We start from the raw sequence: 17796 nt of genomic DNA, 5'->3' as shown, positions 1-17796 counted from the left end.
AAAGGCCTACGGCTTTTTCAAGAACAGCATTTGCTTTGTTGAAGGCAGAACTCGAGGTCTTCGCCTACGAACCACGTACGAATTCCTGCAGGAGGAGGAGGAGGAGGCGATATATACCCAGAAACGAAGCAGCTTCGAGTAAAATGGCACCAGAATTAGCAGCCGAAGGCGCTACTTCATTCCACGCTACACTACGTTTTGCAAAGGTCGCTACTCAAACAGAAGCAGGTGGGCTACTTATACTTATAAGAGGGATCGAATGATTAATCTACTTCTGGAAAGGGTAGTGTACATGTTATGATCTGTCTCCCCGCTGATCGTAACATGTACCGTATATTCTAAGAGAAAAATAGGATATGTTGCTGTTTATGTTTGGCTCTTTGCTTGTCCAAACAAACAAACAAATAAACAAACAATCAAACACGTGGCGATGATTGCAGGCTTCGAAGGATGAGGTGATGCGTGGTATGTATGTATGAATGGATGCATGTATGATGTGCATCTTGTAATACGAATGAAATATGTATGGGTATGTGTTTACATACATATATCTCAGGCTTGATTCAACACCTCACGAAATTACAGTTAAATTTATTTTGCCTTGTTACCATTGGCAGTTAACGACTAGGATAAACGGCGGATAAACCTCACAAAAAAAAAAAAAACAAAAAAAACAAAAAAAAAAAAAAAAACAAAAAAAAACGGATGTATTGGAAAAACTTGTTTTAACAAAAAAACGAGAATAAAATAATGTTCATTGAATGATTCATGGTTTACTTAATTAATGTTGGTTTTGTGGTCAAGAATAATACTATTAAATGTATATATATATATATATATATATATATATATATATATATATATATATATATATATATGTATGTGTGTGTGTGTGTGTGTGTGTAAATATACAATATATTACAGATATGCATACAAAGATGTGTAATTATAAATACATACATATACATATGTATTCAATATATATATATAGATATATATATATTATATATATATATATATATATATATGTGTGTGTGTGTGTGTGTGTGTGTGTGTGTGTGTATGTATATATATACAGACATATACATACATACGAATTTGTATACCTAAAATATATTTATATAATAATATATGTATATACATACATATATATGCATATACTTGATTTGTATGGTATGTGTTTTTTCCGTTGCAACGGGACCAACTGCTTTACGTGACTTCCGAACCACGTTCGAGAGTGAACTCCTGTCTCCAGAAATACACAGCTCTCACTCCTCAGTGGAATGCCCGAGAATCGAACTCGCGGCCACCACGGTGGCGCGCCAACACCATACCGACCACGCCACTGTATATATTTTTGTGTGTGTCTGTACAAACATCTACCAATCCACTTTAGTTTAAGTGGATCTTAAAACTGTAATTTAAGGAAATCAATAAATTTGATGGAAGTGGCGGGGGAAATAAAGGAGGGGAGTTCAGACAATGGCCACCGATAACTTAGTAACGTTTTTCTGGGACGCAAAAACCTTTAGTGGAATCATATGGTAATGGCTGTCAGATCTCTCGCCTTCTGGAGCCGTGATGGGTGGAGAGGGATAATAATTATTCATTATATACATACATACCTACATACATATATATATATATATATATATTATATATATATATATATGTATATATATAGTAATATATTATATATATATATATGTAATATAAACACTTATACACACATTAATAATAATAATAATAATAATAATAATAATAATAATAATAATAATACAGGCCGTCAGCCAGATGCTGAATTTTACCAGTAGGTAAAATTGAAGTGAAAGACGATACACATCTGCCTTTAAAAAAAGTCACATTACAATTTCATTATCAAACAACATCTAACAACCAGACATTCGAAGCTTACACACTTATTCATGGGTAAATCGACCCTAATTATCTGAATGGGACCTCTCGTGTCTACCGACTGACCTATACGTAGTATACATAATACAGACATGTGACCTCTTCATGAAGACGTATTTTGTCAGCGAGTAAAACCCGATTAGAGACTGGTTACTCTTCGACTTCCTCCGTCGTCCTAGATCCTGCTCGACTCTAATTCCTACTTAACGCAGCTGATGCCGTCAGCATTCCCGTTATTCCTTCGGGAATCCGCCTCTCATCTCGAGCGGAATCAGTGGGAATCCTCTCACTCGTTCCCCACGGAATGATTACGCTTTTCTCCTGACGTCAAGGATATATATATATAGACTCGGATTTCGGTGCTGCGAGAGAAACGGTCTCCCGTTTCATTTTCTCCTTTTTTCCTTTGTTCTACCCATTCAGTGCCTCTAGGCCTATAGGCCTACTGACAGAAGAGCCTGCCTACTGTTTCATATGGTCGTCATCGCACACACACACACACACACAAAAGAAAAGGGAATCTCAGTGGAGTTCGTCTAGCAGGAGCTTTTTCCAATCTTTGCAGAGAGAGAGACTCAGACAATGAGCCTGTACTATTCACAGCGACAACACAGCGGCGATGAAATTAGGCCTATAATCAAATCTTCGATAATATTAAATTTTTTTTCCTTTTTATTACTTATTTCTTCCATTACTTATACGCGTTAAAATAATGTTTAGCATTGTCGTTTATTTTAATCGGGTCCGGTTTAGTTGAGAGAGAGAGAGAGAGAGAGAGAGAGAGAGAGAGAGAGAGAGAGAGAGAGAGAGAGAGAGTTCTAAATGAGCAGAGAGAATAAGCAGACGGATGAAGAGGTCAACAGACAGAAACTAGAGAGAGAGAGAGAGAGAGAGAGAGGACGGATTAGAGGGAATGTATCTTACCGGCTCCCTTCCAATTCAATTTCAGAGTCCAGAAGTTACGACTCAGCTTCAGTACTTATCCCCCTCCCCCTCCTCCAAAGGGGTGGGGGGGGAGGAGGGGGAGGGGGAGTTTTTTGTTCATGTCATATTTCATCTCTGCAATTTTATGCAATTTTAGCACTGGAGAACAGAGGGACATCTGTGGTGAATGTCTTAACAGCAATTCCATTAAACGGGGTTTCAAATGATCCGGTATATCGGGGTTCAAGAGTGATTACATAAACAGCATTACTCATAATACTATTACTAGTAGCATTGATCTGATATGCTGCCTGTACACGTATATTAACAATTATATCCCATAGCAGTTGAAAAAAATTTAGTCAGTCTGTGATGATCGAACGAGAACTTGAGAACTCAAGTAAGTTACGTAACATCGCGTGACAAAATACAGAAAGATTGAGCTTAGTTGGTATTTATTCTTGACTGTATTCTTTACTCGAATATTTGCCTTTATCTTTTTTATTTTATTACTGGATTACTTCTTTTAATCTACTAGCTGGTCTTCTATAGTTTGTTGGTTACTTTATCATTTTTCTTGAATTCTTTGCCGTTCTGCGTCGTAAGTGTTGTATGAGCGAATCATTACTCTATAAAGTTAAGAAAAAAGCCCAAATCGAGGTAAAAATAATTCAACGTATGAGGTATTCATGACAAAAACAGACAATTGACCATTTACACCAAAAAATCGCGACGCCCGGAGATTTCGACCTGCAAATGTCATGATAAGTTTTCGTTCGCGCGAGATGCACACAGCCAATCAATCAATCAATCAATTACTGACGTTTGTCCTTGAAGGAATAATGATTTCTCATGACGGAAGGTCTGGATGGGGAAGGGGTGAGGGATGATGGAGTAAGGGGGGGGGGCAGGGATTACGAAGCGAACTGTTTCGAAAGTTCTCAAACCCTAATGGATGATCTGAGGGAATCAGGTGACCAAGGAGTAAGGTTTTTTTTTTTTCCTCATTCGGTGAGGCGCGAATCCTACTTGAGAGGGCTGGATAGGACACCATCCCTTGAAAGGATACGGGTGTGAAAAAGGATATGAAAAAGGACTTTGCATGAGCCGTATGTTATGTGTGAGTGTATGTCTGTATGTATGTATGTATGTATGATGAGCTTCAAAAGTATTCATTTGAAACATGATGTGTTAATGCACATAAATGACCCGTGTACGTATACATGCATGATGACGAACAAAAGTATTCTTTTAATACTCACGAGTGAAAATACATGTATGTATGATCACCCTCAAAAGTATTCTTTTAAAACTCAAGAATGAAAACATGTACATATGGTGAACCTCATAAGTATTATTTTAAAACATATGGTTATAAGTATATGTATGACGAGCCTCAAAAACGTTTATTTAAAACATATGTATGAATACATATGTATAATCCGAACATCAAAAGCATTCGTTTAAAACGTGTGTGAATGCAAATGTATGACCAGGGTATGTATGTGTGACCTAAAAAATAATTTATTTAAAACACATGTATGAATGCACATGCATACTGAGTGTGTATGCTTGAATGATGAACTCAAAACACATTCCTTTGATATATACTTATGCCAAATGATCGTGCACACATACACACCTGTGTGTATTTATGTATGAATGAACGTATGTCTGAATACGTAAAAATGAGAATATAATATACATATGTATGTATTTTTGGTGTGGATGGGAATACCTCCTTCCATATGCAAATGTGCATCGATAACTATTGGAAAACTGAATGTGAAAACCTATACATACTCATCTACGCATGCAAATATTAGTATGAATGTAATATGGATGCGAACATCTTACATACTCCTGTACATATGCAAATATATGAGTTTAACGTATGCGTGGATGTACGCTTTTGTACTTATATTTACATATAAAATCATTTTACGTATCTATTCTTCCACGGATGCCCAGAGAGAAGAGGAGGAATGTCTACCTATACGCGCCCTGAAGGCGTTTTCTTGAAGACAGCACGACGAAGAAGGTTTAAGAAGTTCCCCTTCAGGAATGCCACCACCTAATTACCATTGCAAAGGAACAAGAGAGAGAGAGTGCGGCTTCCGTTCGAACGCTGGTAAAGAGAAAGGTTCAATACCCGTCTTCAGATGAGGCTAAAGGTTGTATTCCAGGTCATTCAAGGTCATCTTCCCAGGGGAAACGTTTTTTTCAGGGGGAAAACGTTGTTAAGAGAATGGGAAACGTTTTTATAGAGATGGTAAAAATTTTTCTGAGGAAAATGTGTTAGAACGTTTATCAAAGGGAAATTATTGTTTCCAGAGAGGGGAAAATGTTGAAATGTTTTGTCAAGGGGAAAAATATCTCTGAAAGGGGTGTTAGGATGTTTTTTTCAAAGAGAAAATATTTTTATGAGAGGGGAAAATGTTAGAATGTTTATCAAAGTGAAAACAGTTTTGCAGAGAGGAAAAAATGTTAGAATGTTTATCAAAGGGAAAAAATGTTTATGAGAGGGGAAAGTGTGTTAGAATGTTTATACAATGGAAAATATTTTTCTGAGAGGAGACAATGTTAGAATGTTTATCAAAGGGAAAAAATGTATCTGAGAGGGAAAATGTTAGAATGTTTATCAAAGGGAAAACATTATTCCAGAGAAGGGAAAATATGTTAGAATGTTTTTTCAAAGGGAAAACAATATTCTAAGAGGGGAAAATATGTTACTGTTTATCAAAGGGAAAAAATATTCGAATGTTTATCAAAGGGAAAACATTTTTCCAGAGGGAAAGGGGAAAACGCTTTTCAATACGATAGTAACAGTAAAATTTTTTGTTTTTCCAGAGGGAAACGTTTCAATGAGTAAAGCTTTTTTGTTTTTAGATTGGAAACGTTTTGAGAAAAAAAAGGTTTCCGAGGAAAATGTTTTTCAAAGAGTTAACGTTTTTCTGAGATAAAAAGAAGAAAAAAACACCGTGTTTCAGAGAGTTAACGTTTTTCCGAGATTAAAAGGAGAAGAAGAAGAAGAAGAAGAAGAAGAAGGAGAAGAAGAAGAAGACTGAGAGAAGAAGAAGAAGACTGAGAGAAGAAGAAGAAGGAGAAGAAGACTGAGAGAAGAAGAAGGAGAAGAAGGCGGCTGAGAGAAGAAAAAGAGGAAAAAGAAGGAGAAGAAGTAGACTGAGAGAAGAAGAAGGGAGAGAGAAAAAAAACACACACAGTGTTTCTGAGAGGGTGGCATTTTCTTTCGCTTTGAAATGCTGGGGGGTTGGGGGGGAAGGGGGGGTGGCGAAAATATCCGATTTCTCAGTTCTTTTCGAAGTGACCGACGGGAATGCGAGCTGGACTGCAGCCGAACATATTATTATTGTCATAAAAATAATAAAAAGAGAAAGTAAAGAAGTAAAAATTATGTCGCCTTTCTCCTTTTCCACTCCTTAAAAAAAAAAAAAAGAAGCCAGGTCGATGTGACATCGAAACCGCCTTTCTTTTTTTTATTTTTTATTTATTTGTTTATTTTTTTAAATCAGAAAGTCTCTGATGAAGATACAGCATTAAAGGTGATATTCTCCAAATGAGAGGAAGTCGTCCAAAATAGTTAATGACTATATATATATATATATATATATATATATATATATATATATATATATATATATATATATATATATATATATATATATATATATATATATTTCCTGGAATACAATTACTGATGCAGAAGCTTAACAGAACCAGCGGCTTAAAAGCTAAAGATACTAATTAATTGCTGCAGGTACGAGAGAGCTTTGGGTGGAGGCGACGTGAGGCAAACTGGAGAGAGAGAGAGAGAGAGAGAGAGAGAGAGAGAGAGAGAGAGAGGAGGAGATGAGAGAGAGAGAGAGAGAGAGAGACTACAGGTAATGGAAATGGGTAAGCACCTAAAATGGTTCGCTATAGTCCATTTGCTGGATCAGCACACATTGTACCTGTGTGAAACAAATAAAATTCCCTTCTTCTCCATCAACGTTGCATAACTACATAACTGTACTCCAAAAGGTTAAAAAAAAAAAGGCATGTCATTAGTACCCGGTGACAATGATACTGATAATGTTGATGAAAGTGCTGATGGTGATAAACTGATACCTGTCGATAATGACGGTGACAGAGATGGTGACACTATTCATCACTTGATGGTGACGACGGTGATATTTTGAAATTGCAAAGTTCACATTGCAAGGACATCTTTTATGCACAAATCAACTACAAGTGACTCTTGATGACTCTTGAATTCCTTAACTTAATGATGTCAGACCTCAGGTCATCGGTTACTTAACGATAATATAACGTTCATAGTGATGCCTAGACATACTTTAACCAGAGCCATAACAAAACCTCAAAGGAACATAGAAGAATGACTACATATCTGAATCCAAGAACTGAATGAAACGTCTATTATTTCGTAACCATTTTAGTACATATTAAAGTTAGCTTTTTTGTCTCTATATTAAAATGAGTTTTTGTTATGTTTTTGTAAAAAAAAAAAGTAATTCGTGCCCATTTTAGTACATATCAAAGTAGACTTATTTTTTATGTTTATACTAAAATAGGCTTTTTTTATGTTTTTGTTAAAAAAAGTAAATATTTCCTAGAAAACACTGGATTTCTTTTCAAGAAAACTCACGAAAAAATAGAGACCTACACCACCAATCATTATTTGCAGTTACTCCTTCAACATACTTCAGAATTCAGACCATTGTTGCTTCTTCATAGATTTTTTATACATAGATATACTCTTGATTTGATAAATAATCAGATATAATAACAAGTTTCTATTGCGCTAATTCTCTTAAAAAATATACATTTTTTTTATTAGGATTTTCACTACAGCATATTCTATAAGCCTCGTATTACAAAGTAGTACGTGCAAGAGATTAATGTAAAGGTAAGTTTATGAATTACATGACTTAAAAATACAGTATATATATATATATATATATTATATATATATAATATATCATACATACATATATATATATATATATATATATATATATATATATATATATATATATATTACTATTCGTGATATTTAATATGTATATTGTTAAACACTGCCACACAGATTTTGTGTCACTTTAAGCTTCCGATATGATGCTTGCTCATACGATATATATATATATATATATTATATATAATATATATATATATATATATATATATATATATATATATATATATATATATTCTTACATCTACCTTGATATTCCTTAACGTCTAATGGTTCCTGCAACGTAGCCTTGTTTTGCTTAGGGAAACCTTACTCATGAAACCCTCGCAACAGAAAGCAGTAGTCGACGGGGCGCGATGATTGCAGATGATTGAAGCCTTAGGTAGCAGGGTGAACGGGACAACCTCCTTCAGGCGCTCGACGTCGAGGGAATCCACGCACGGGCGCCGTCAGTGGAAGTAGTGGGAGGTGCAGCGCGAAGCTTGGGGTCGGAGGGCATGCGGATTGAGGTATTTCGGGTGGAAGGCTCCGAGGTTGTCCTCGTTGGTGGAGGAGTTCCCAGCCCACGGGGGCGCGGGAGGGCGCGTGAGGCAATCCGGGCGAGTGCATCCACCGCAGGAGAACCCTTCGGGGAAGCGCAGCTGAGTAGACACGAGGCGATGGAGGGAAGTGAGGAAGGCGCGGTTCATGAGCCAATACACCACCGGGTTGATGGCCGAGTGGGCGTGGCCCAGAACCAGAGTCACCTGCATGGCGTGCTGGGTAGCGGGACACTCCCACCAAGCCCACAACATTAACGCGAAGATGTAAGGCAACCAGCAGCTGGCGAACACGATTCCCAAGATCATGAGGAGGCGCGCCAGCCTTCTGCGAGTTTCAACGGAGTGCCCCCGGTAGGAGGTGAAGATGGAGGCGGCGGTCGGGGGCCCCCGCACTCGCATCCGCCGATGGGCGCGGATGATCGTGTGAATGTTCCTGGCCGGTTTGATCGCAGCCGCGGGGCGCGGGGGCGGCTGGGGACCTCGTCCTCGACCGGCGTCTCTCGGGAGCTGAGGGAGCTGGACTCCGTGCAAGTCGAAGACGGCTCTCTCCCCCTCCTCCCCGTCCTCCTCGTTGGCGGAGTCGACGCCGCTGGAGGAGGCCGCCACGATCTTGTGATTGTTGGGGCCGCCCACGCTGCAGTCCTTCGCCATGATGATGACCTGGCGCGGGCGGAGGTTCATCTTGGTGTCGTCGACGCCGCGCCGCCTGAGGGAGGTGGCGACGGCCGCGTGGCAGACGATGACGGCTCCGCAAGGCAGCAGGTGCACCAACATGGCGACGGCGGTGTAGTACAGGATGCGCAGGAGGCGGGAGGGCCACACCTCCCCACACACGGGCCCAGGGGCCCTCAGAGTGGACATGAGGCCCCGCGGCAGCGCCATCAGCACCGCCAGCACCCACAGGATGACGAGCAGGTGCACCGTTACGGCCGAGACCTTCGGAGCCATCTTGGGTCTTCGCACCGCCAGGTAGCGATCCAGCGCCAGGAGGGAGAGAGAGAGAGTGGAGGCCGCGTGAGCCGTGCTCTGGGCAGCCGACAGGAGGGAGCAGAAGATGCCCGGGGCGGTCCAGTTGATGGAGAGGAGGTTAGTCGTGGCGGCTGGCAGACACAGCAGAGTGACTAGGAGGTCGGCCAGCGCCAGGGAGAGCAGGAGGGCGTGGCGATGGGCCGCCAGCTGTTGCTGTTGACTCGATCCCCGGCGCCAGACCGACGCCGCGACGGACACGTTACCCAACACGCCCACCACGAGGACGCCCACCTGCAGCGTGGCCAGGGTCACGCCTTCCCAGCTAGAAGTAACCTGAAAGGAAATGAAAATTACCCTAAACGACAAGTACAAATGTTTACACCATCAAAACCTTGCATTTCAAGATTAATGTTTATAAAATTCCAAGAGAAAAAGACATCAATTTCAGAATGTAAAGAAAAATCACTTTAGTGTTTTCATCTTTACCGGACGTTGAATGAATGCTGGAACGTATATGTATATTCTATGTGTATTCGCACACGCCTTCACACATACATATGTCTATCTATTTACATATATGTAAGTATGCATATGAATTAATAAATACATAAATAAATAAATAAAAAATATGAACACACATATATAAACATATATATATATATATATACGTGGTTAAAAAACAGTAAGAAACAGTTACAAAATTAAACTGAGATCTTCTTTACCAAAGAGATGCTATATAACACTAAAATCACCGTAACTTTTCATCAAAATACCTTGAAATCATGACCTGCGGTTGGTTAAAAAAAACTGCAAAAACTGCAAAACCAAATTATAATCCAATTGCTTGAGCGGAACTTGGAAGTAACAAAGTTGCTTTTTTGGGGATTCCGAAGGAGGACATTCGACTTACCGAAGGGGCCAAAAGACTAAGGTTCCCGAACGTGAAGGGCACTCCGGTGGCATTGAGGGCAGCCCCACTCAAGTCAGTCTCAAGCCCACCCGCCAGATCCGTGCCATTCATGACGTCACAACACCCAGGGCCTCGACGGGAGGAGCAACGACGTAGTAGATATCGAACTCGAAGTGTGGGGGACCATGGCGGTCGGAATTCCACTTGCGGGAGATGGAATCTACTATATTCCCACAGCATCAGCGGAGGGAGAGGGATGCTCCTCTTGTCTCCTCGTCTCAAATGAGCAGTGCCAAAAGCCTTTCTCGGTCACACGAATCTACGGATTAAGTCAGTTCTGTCTGTCCCCTGAGGCGAAAGTGTTGAACATCGAGATATGCTTTTTTTTTATTTTTTAAAGTCAAGTCTAACGAATGTACCTTATTGCTTAATTTGAATATGAGACACGCAACAATTCACAGGCATATTTCGTAGCGTTCTTCACTGAAGGCTAAAAAACAACTATACATAAATGGAGTGAAGACTTAATTAACAAACACCACACAAGCATAAGCAGCGCTGTTTCCGTCTCGCACGCACAAACGAATTCGTCAACAAAAGAAAAACGGAAGCTTTTGTCATAAAATGGCCATTGTTTCGCTCACGGCTTCATAAGGTCTTCAGCTTCCAGTAAATGATGCCCGCTAGGATATGGAGGGTCATTTTCTTCCTCTTTAGATAACTTGTACTTTGCATAATGAGTTTAACGAGTGGAGTAAGGGCGCTTTGCTAGCGACGTAAAACACCTACTAGAGTTTGTTGTGGTTTTCCAGGGTCGTGTATTCACCCAAACACATGACGAGGCTATTTCTAAAACACAAACGACCTCGAACCTGCAGAGGCCGCTGCAGGTCCTATATTCGAACACGCGCCGAGAAGTTTCGGTTTCAACTCGCTCAAGTCGCGGACATCCTTCCAGGTCTGGCCTTCCAGGATAATACCAGCTCTGCCTTCAGAGTGGCCCGGAAGGGTTCTCGGTCTGCTACTTGAAGCCGGCTGCCATTGTAGGTGAAGATGATGACCCCCACCCCCTCCCGGAGGAGGAGCCTCTTGGTACAAGCACTCCCTCTAGCAATCTAGAATTACGGCCGGCTTACGCCAAGCCCTTCCCACAATCCTAGGAAGGCATGGTTTGCGTAATATATGGTCTGTCTTGCTTTTCATATAAGAGAGACAAAAGACACTCACTTTTTCATACTAAAATCATTCTTCTGAAATGCTTTTTCAAGACGTGTTTTCATGACACACTCATAAAAGAACGAGAACGAATATGATCTTCATATTTACTAAGAAACATCTCCTGAAACCACACTCAGATATGTTTTGTATAAATTCCCTTTCTCTCTATTAATCCTCGTTCACGTTTTTTATACTAAAATCATTCTTCTGAAATGCTTTTCAAGACTCATAAAAGAACGAGAATGAATATGATCATTCATATTTACTAAGAAACATTTCCTGAAACTACACTCAGATAAGTTTTGTATGAATTCTCTTTTCCTCTGTTAATCCACAGCTCCATGGCTGAGAGAGAGATTTGGAGAACGAATACTCATCTGGATCTGGACAACATCATTCACCGGCGTTGTCAGGCTCGTACGGACGCGTTTCCTCGTTTATCTGGGCATCTAATTCTTTCCGGACACAGGGAAGTTGCTCTTCAATCTTGCAGACAGTTCCTCCTTTTTCAGAATTATGGCTGCCACATCCACGGTGAGCCCGCCAGCTGAAATGAAACAAGAGTATGGGTACATTACTGTGGATGTATAGCGTGAATATACGCTGACAAACAGACGCACAAATAAAACTACACTTTTTTCCAAAACCCAAGAGAACTAACAACATAACACTGCCCCATGTGCAGAAAACTTCCCGATAATGAGCTCATTCAAGCACCTAAACACAAGATTAGCAGCACGTCGAATCCCTCATACACAATGGATTAAACACACAACCCTGTCTCCCTGTGATGTTCACCTGACCATGATCATATTTGTTTCTTCACATTTACCTCCCCAACTTTAATTCCATAAAGGAGTGTTGGCTAACCAATCCCTTCACACATTCCCAATTTGGATTCTACAGACATTCTAAGTCTCTTCTTAATCTGTATTCACTTATTCCTTGGCTCAGCGCTTCTCTCTCTCTCTCACCCACACACACACACACACACATATATATATACAATATATATATATATATATAATATATATATATATATATATATATATATATATATATATATATATATATATATATATATATCATTCGAGCTACAAATGTCCTTTAATATCTAATTCGCTCTACCTCGGAATTGATATATTTTCATATATGTACCAAAGGGGAATTTTTTAGTTGATAATAATTTCGTCCCCTCATGGGATCGAACCACCATCCAGTGGACGGGAACGAAATCAGGACGGACATTGACGTTGCCGACTCGGCCAACAGAGAGGCTATAAGTTTATATCGATTCTGGACGGTGGTTCGATCCCATGAGGGGACGAAATTATTATCAACTAAAAATTCCCCTTCGGTACATATATGACAATATATCAATTCCGAGGTAGAGCGAATTAGATATTAAAGGACATTTGTAGCTCGAATGATTTATATGAATCACGGTGATGTGGTAATAATTCATATATATATACAGGATATTCCTCCTTTTCTTCCTAGTCAGCTATTTCAAGGACTTGGAGTTTCTTCTTTAAATCTTGCATCTTTCATCACTAATTCTGCGGCAGTTAATCATACTCGCGGGAAAAAGTGTAAATTGAGTAATTATTCAAGATGAATGATTTAGGGAGGGTAATTATTAGTGATGGAAAACCAGGAGAATAAATCATAAATGTTAATGCATGTTGGTGCTGGATAATTACCGGCATTGGAGAAATAATACGTGATAAGGAGGTATACACACATATATATACTACATATATCTATATATATATATATATATATATATATATATATATATATATATATATATATATATATATATATATATATATATATATATATATATATATATATATATATATATAATGTGTGTATACATATATGGTATATATATAGGTATATATATATATATATATATATATATATATATATATATATATACTATATATATATATAATATATATATTCTTCTGGAAGCTCAATCAGATTACTTGTCCCGTCAAAAATAACGGCGATGTAATATAACTTATAATTATAATGATATGTATTGCGGTCATTTAAAAAAAAGTGCAAAGCTACTTAAAAGTATTTTTGTAATGTTTTCGTCAGTATAATTTATGAAGTGCATTAATATTGCTATGAATTTTTTTGTTCATCACCTGGTGATGGAAAAACGTGGAGGTTAATATCTGTATATACGTATCTACTCTTTCCCCCACCCCACCTTTCTTCTCTCTCTCTCTCTCTCTCTCTCTCTCTCTCTCTCTCATACAGAAGCCCATCCGCTGAAGACTCTACGGATATACCCCTCCATGCTTCACTACCTTCCCTTGCGCAGAGACTAAAACATGTGTTGTATAACGCTGTTGATGTATTTCTCTATAAGGAACGTAGACGAGAAAAGAATTATAAGGAAAATTGTTAAACCTCACTACAACATTTTAGTCTCAATATCTAGCCATCCTTTACAGCAGGACATAATGAAGAGTATATCATTCTATTCGACGCAGTTTGCTTTGAATATGGTCTCCTTCTAAGAAATAATAATAATAATAATAATAATAATAATAATATACAGGGAGCAGACCTTCTTTGATACATATTTTGTTTCAACAAAATAATAATAATAATAATAATAATAATAATAATAATAATAATAATAATAATATGCAGGGAGCAGCCCTTCTCTGATACGTGTTTTGTTTCAACAAAGTAATAATAATAATAATAATAATAATAATAATAATAATAATAAGTACTGCAGAAGATGGATGCTGGGTACCAACTCAAGAAAAGAGGCAACAGTATTAACCATCTGATGTTCATGGACAACATCAAGCTGTATGGTAAGAGCATCAAGGAAATAGATACCCTAATCCAGACTGTAAGGATTGTATCTGGGGACATCAGGATGGAGTTTGGAATAGAAAAATGCGCCTTAGTCAACATACAAAAGGGCAAAGTAACAAGGACTGAAGGGATAAAGCTACCAGATGGGAGCAACATCAAACACATAGATGAGACAGGATACAAATACCTGGGAATAATGGAAGGAGGGGATATAAAACACCAAGAGATGAAGGACATGATCAGGAAAGAATATATGCAGACTCAAGGCGATACTCAAGTCAAAACTCAACGCCGGAAATATGATAAAAGCCATAAACACACGGGCAGTGCCAGTAATCAGATACAGCGCAGGAATAGTGGAATGGACGAAGGCAGAACTTCGCAGCATAGACCAGAAAACGAGGAAACATATGACAATACACAAAGCACTACACCCAAGAGCAAATACGACAGACTATACATAACACGAAAGGAAGGAGGGAGGGGACTACTAAGTATAGAGGACTGCTTCAACATCGAGAACAGAGCACTGAGGCAATATATGAAGACCAGTGAAGACGAGTGGGAAGAAGGACTGATAAAAGTAGACGAAGACCCAGAAATATACAGAGACAGGAGAAAGACAGACAGAACAGAGGAATGGCATAACAAACCAATACACGGACAATACGTGAGACAAACTAAAGAACTAGCCAGCGGTGACACGTGGTAATGGCTACAGAGGGGAGAGCTCAAGAAAGAAACTGAAGGAATGATAACAGCGGCACAAGATCAGGCCCTAAGAACCAGATATGTCCAAAGAACGATAGATGGAAATAACATCTCTCCCATATGTAGGAAGTGCAATACGAAAAATGAAACCATAAACCACATAGCAAGCGAATGTCCGGCACTTGCACAGAACAAGTACAAAAAGAGGCATGATTCAGTGGCAAAAGCCCTCCACTGGAGCCTGTGCAAGAAACACCAGCTACCTTGCAGTAATAAGTGGTACGAACACCAACCTGAAGGAGTGATAGAAAACGATCAGGCAAAGATCCTCTGGGACTATGGTATCAGAACGGATAGGGTGATACGTGCAAATAGACCAGACGTGACGTTGATTGACAAAATCAAGAAGAAAGTATCACTCACTGATGTCGCAATACCATGGGACACCAGAGTTGAAGAGAAAGAGAGGGAAAAATGGATAAGTATCAAGACCTGAAAATAGAAATAAGAAGGATATGGGATATGCCAGTGGAAATTGTACCGATAATCATAGGAACACTAAGCACGATCCCAAGATCCCTGAAAAGGAATCTGGAAAAACTAGAGGCTGAAGTAGCTCAAGGACTCATGCAGAAGAGTGTGATCCTAGAAACGGCGCATATAGTAAGAAGAGTGATGGACTCCTAAGGAGGCAGGATACAACCTGGAACCACCCCACACTATAAATACCACCCAGTCGAATTAGAGGACTGTGATAGAGCAAAAAAAAAAAAATAATAATAATATAATATGCAGGGAGCAGACCTTCCTTGATACATTTTCTGTTTCAACAAAGTAATAATAATGATAATATTAATGCTCTTAAAACGCCAAGCGTATTAGCGCGGAATAAATCCAGTTCCATCCACTTTCCAGCGAATCATTATTTTTTTCCTCCACAAATGCTTTTCCCCTCACGATTAAAGAGAAGAGGTTGCGAGACAGCGCCTCGGAAAATGGGAAAATTCAACTTTCATGGCCGTCTGGATTATCATGATTTTTTTTCTTCCCAAGGACAGAAATCTATCCTTATCAAATAACTTGAAAGAACTAGAAAATAGTACGTTTTAGTCTTTACTTTATTTTTATAATTTTAATATCCAACTCGTGTATCTATGTTGATTTACATTATTATTATCATTATTATCATGAATCTTTATTTTTTCTATTCTATTTTATATTTTTTTGTCCTAAGGACACACAAATCTATCCTCATCGAATAACTCGAAAGAATAAAGTACGTTTAAGTCTTCATTTTCTTTTTCTTTTTATAATCTTAATATCCAACTCGTGTATCTCTTTTGAATTATTATTATTATTATTATTATTTTATTTTTTTTTTTTTTTTATTTTTTTATTTTTTTAGCTCTATCACAGTCCTCCAATTCGACTGGGTGGTATTTACGTATAGTGTGGGGTTCCGGGTTGCATCCTGCCTCCTTAGGAGTCCATCACTTTTCTTACTATGTGTGCCGTTTCTAGGATCACACTCTTCTGCATGAGTCCTGGAGCTACTTCAGCCTCTAGTTTTTCTAGATTCCTTTTCAGGGATCTTGGGATCGTGCCTAGTGCTCCTATGATTATGGGTACGATTTCCACTGGCATATCCCATATCCTTCTTAGTTCTATTTTCAGATCTTGATACTTATCCATTTTTTCCCTCTCTTTCTCCTCAACTCTGGTGTCCCATGGTATTGCGACATCAATGAGTGATACTTTCTTCTTGACTTTGTCAATCAACGTCACGTCTGGTCTGTTTGCACGTATCACCCTATCTGTTCTGATACCATAGTCCCAGAGGATCTTTGCCTGATCGTTTTCTATCACTCCTTCAGGTTGGTGCTCGTACCACTTATTACTGCAAGGTAGCTGATGTTTCTTGCACAGGCTCCAGTGGAGGGCTTTTGCCACTGAATCATGCCTCTTTTTGTACTGGTTCTGTGCAAGTGCCGGGCATTCACTTGCTATGTGGTTTATGGTTTCATTTTTCGTATTGCACTTCCTACATATGGGAGAGATGTTATTTCCATCTATCGTACTTTGAACATATCTGGTTCTTAGGGCCTGATCTTGTGCCGCTGTTATCATTCCTTCAGTTTCCTTCTTGAGCTCTCCCCTCTGTAGCCATTGCCAATTGTCATCGCTGGCTAGTTCTTTAGTCTGTCTCATGTATTGTCCGTGCATTGGTTTGTTGTGCCAGTCCTCTGTTCTTTCTGTCTTTCTCCTGTCTCTATATATTTCTGGGTCTTCGTCTACTTTTATTAGTCCTTCTTCCCATGCACTCTTTAGCCACTCGGTGGCGCCGTGGAGGAGTTGGTTAGGTCGTCAATAGACTTAAGTCAAGTTAAGCAACATTGGGGCTGGTCAGTCGTTGGATGGGTGACCGCTCTCCTCGGCGTTGATTCCTTGGGAAAGGATCTTTACCATAATTTCCTCAGTCTACTCAGCTGTAAATGAGTACCTATCCCTGATGGGGTAGGGTCCAGCTATGGGTTAAATAGCAAAACTCAGCAATGATGGAAAGAAATGAAGGAATAAACGACAACGACGTAAATGGAACCTCTGGCAACAGAGGAGCCTCGTCCGGCAACCAGGTATTCAACCCAATTGTAGGGGAAGACGGTCAGGTACTTGGAGGTCGTCATCCAGCAACTGATCACCACAACGACAGTAATCAACAGCCTGAGATTATTATTATTATTATTATTATTATTATTATTATT

At 39.2% G+C, this 17796-nt stretch overlaps 1 protein-coding gene across 2 annotated transcripts in view; it reads right to left on the bottom strand.

Moving 5' to 3' along the window:
* Positions 1 to 8057: 8057 nt before the first annotated feature.
* Positions 8058 to 17796, bottom strand: part of LOC135214967 (alpha-2A adrenergic receptor-like) — a 131109-nt gene continuing 121370 nt past the window's right edge. For both annotated transcript variants that reach the window (XM_064249461.1, XM_064249462.1), the window contains 2 exons: positions 10253 to 12017; positions 8058 to 9675 (listed from right to left, as the gene is read on the bottom strand). In XM_064249461.1, the coding sequence (XP_064105531.1) occupies positions 8281 to 9675; positions 10253 to 10492 (1635 nt within the window). In that variant the 5' untranslated portion in view covers positions 10493 to 12017 and the 3' untranslated portion in view covers positions 8058 to 8280. The remainder of the gene's footprint in view (positions 9676 to 10252; positions 12018 to 17796) is intronic.

The sequence above is a fragment of the Macrobrachium nipponense genome, chromosome 46, assembly GCF_015104395.2.
Source record: "Macrobrachium nipponense isolate FS-2020 chromosome 46, ASM1510439v2, whole genome shotgun sequence".
Taxonomy (NCBI): domain Eukaryota; kingdom Metazoa; phylum Arthropoda; class Malacostraca; order Decapoda; family Palaemonidae; genus Macrobrachium; species Macrobrachium nipponense.
The sequence above is the reverse complement of the archived record's forward strand: the minus strand, read 5'-3'. Positions and strand labels throughout refer to the sequence as shown.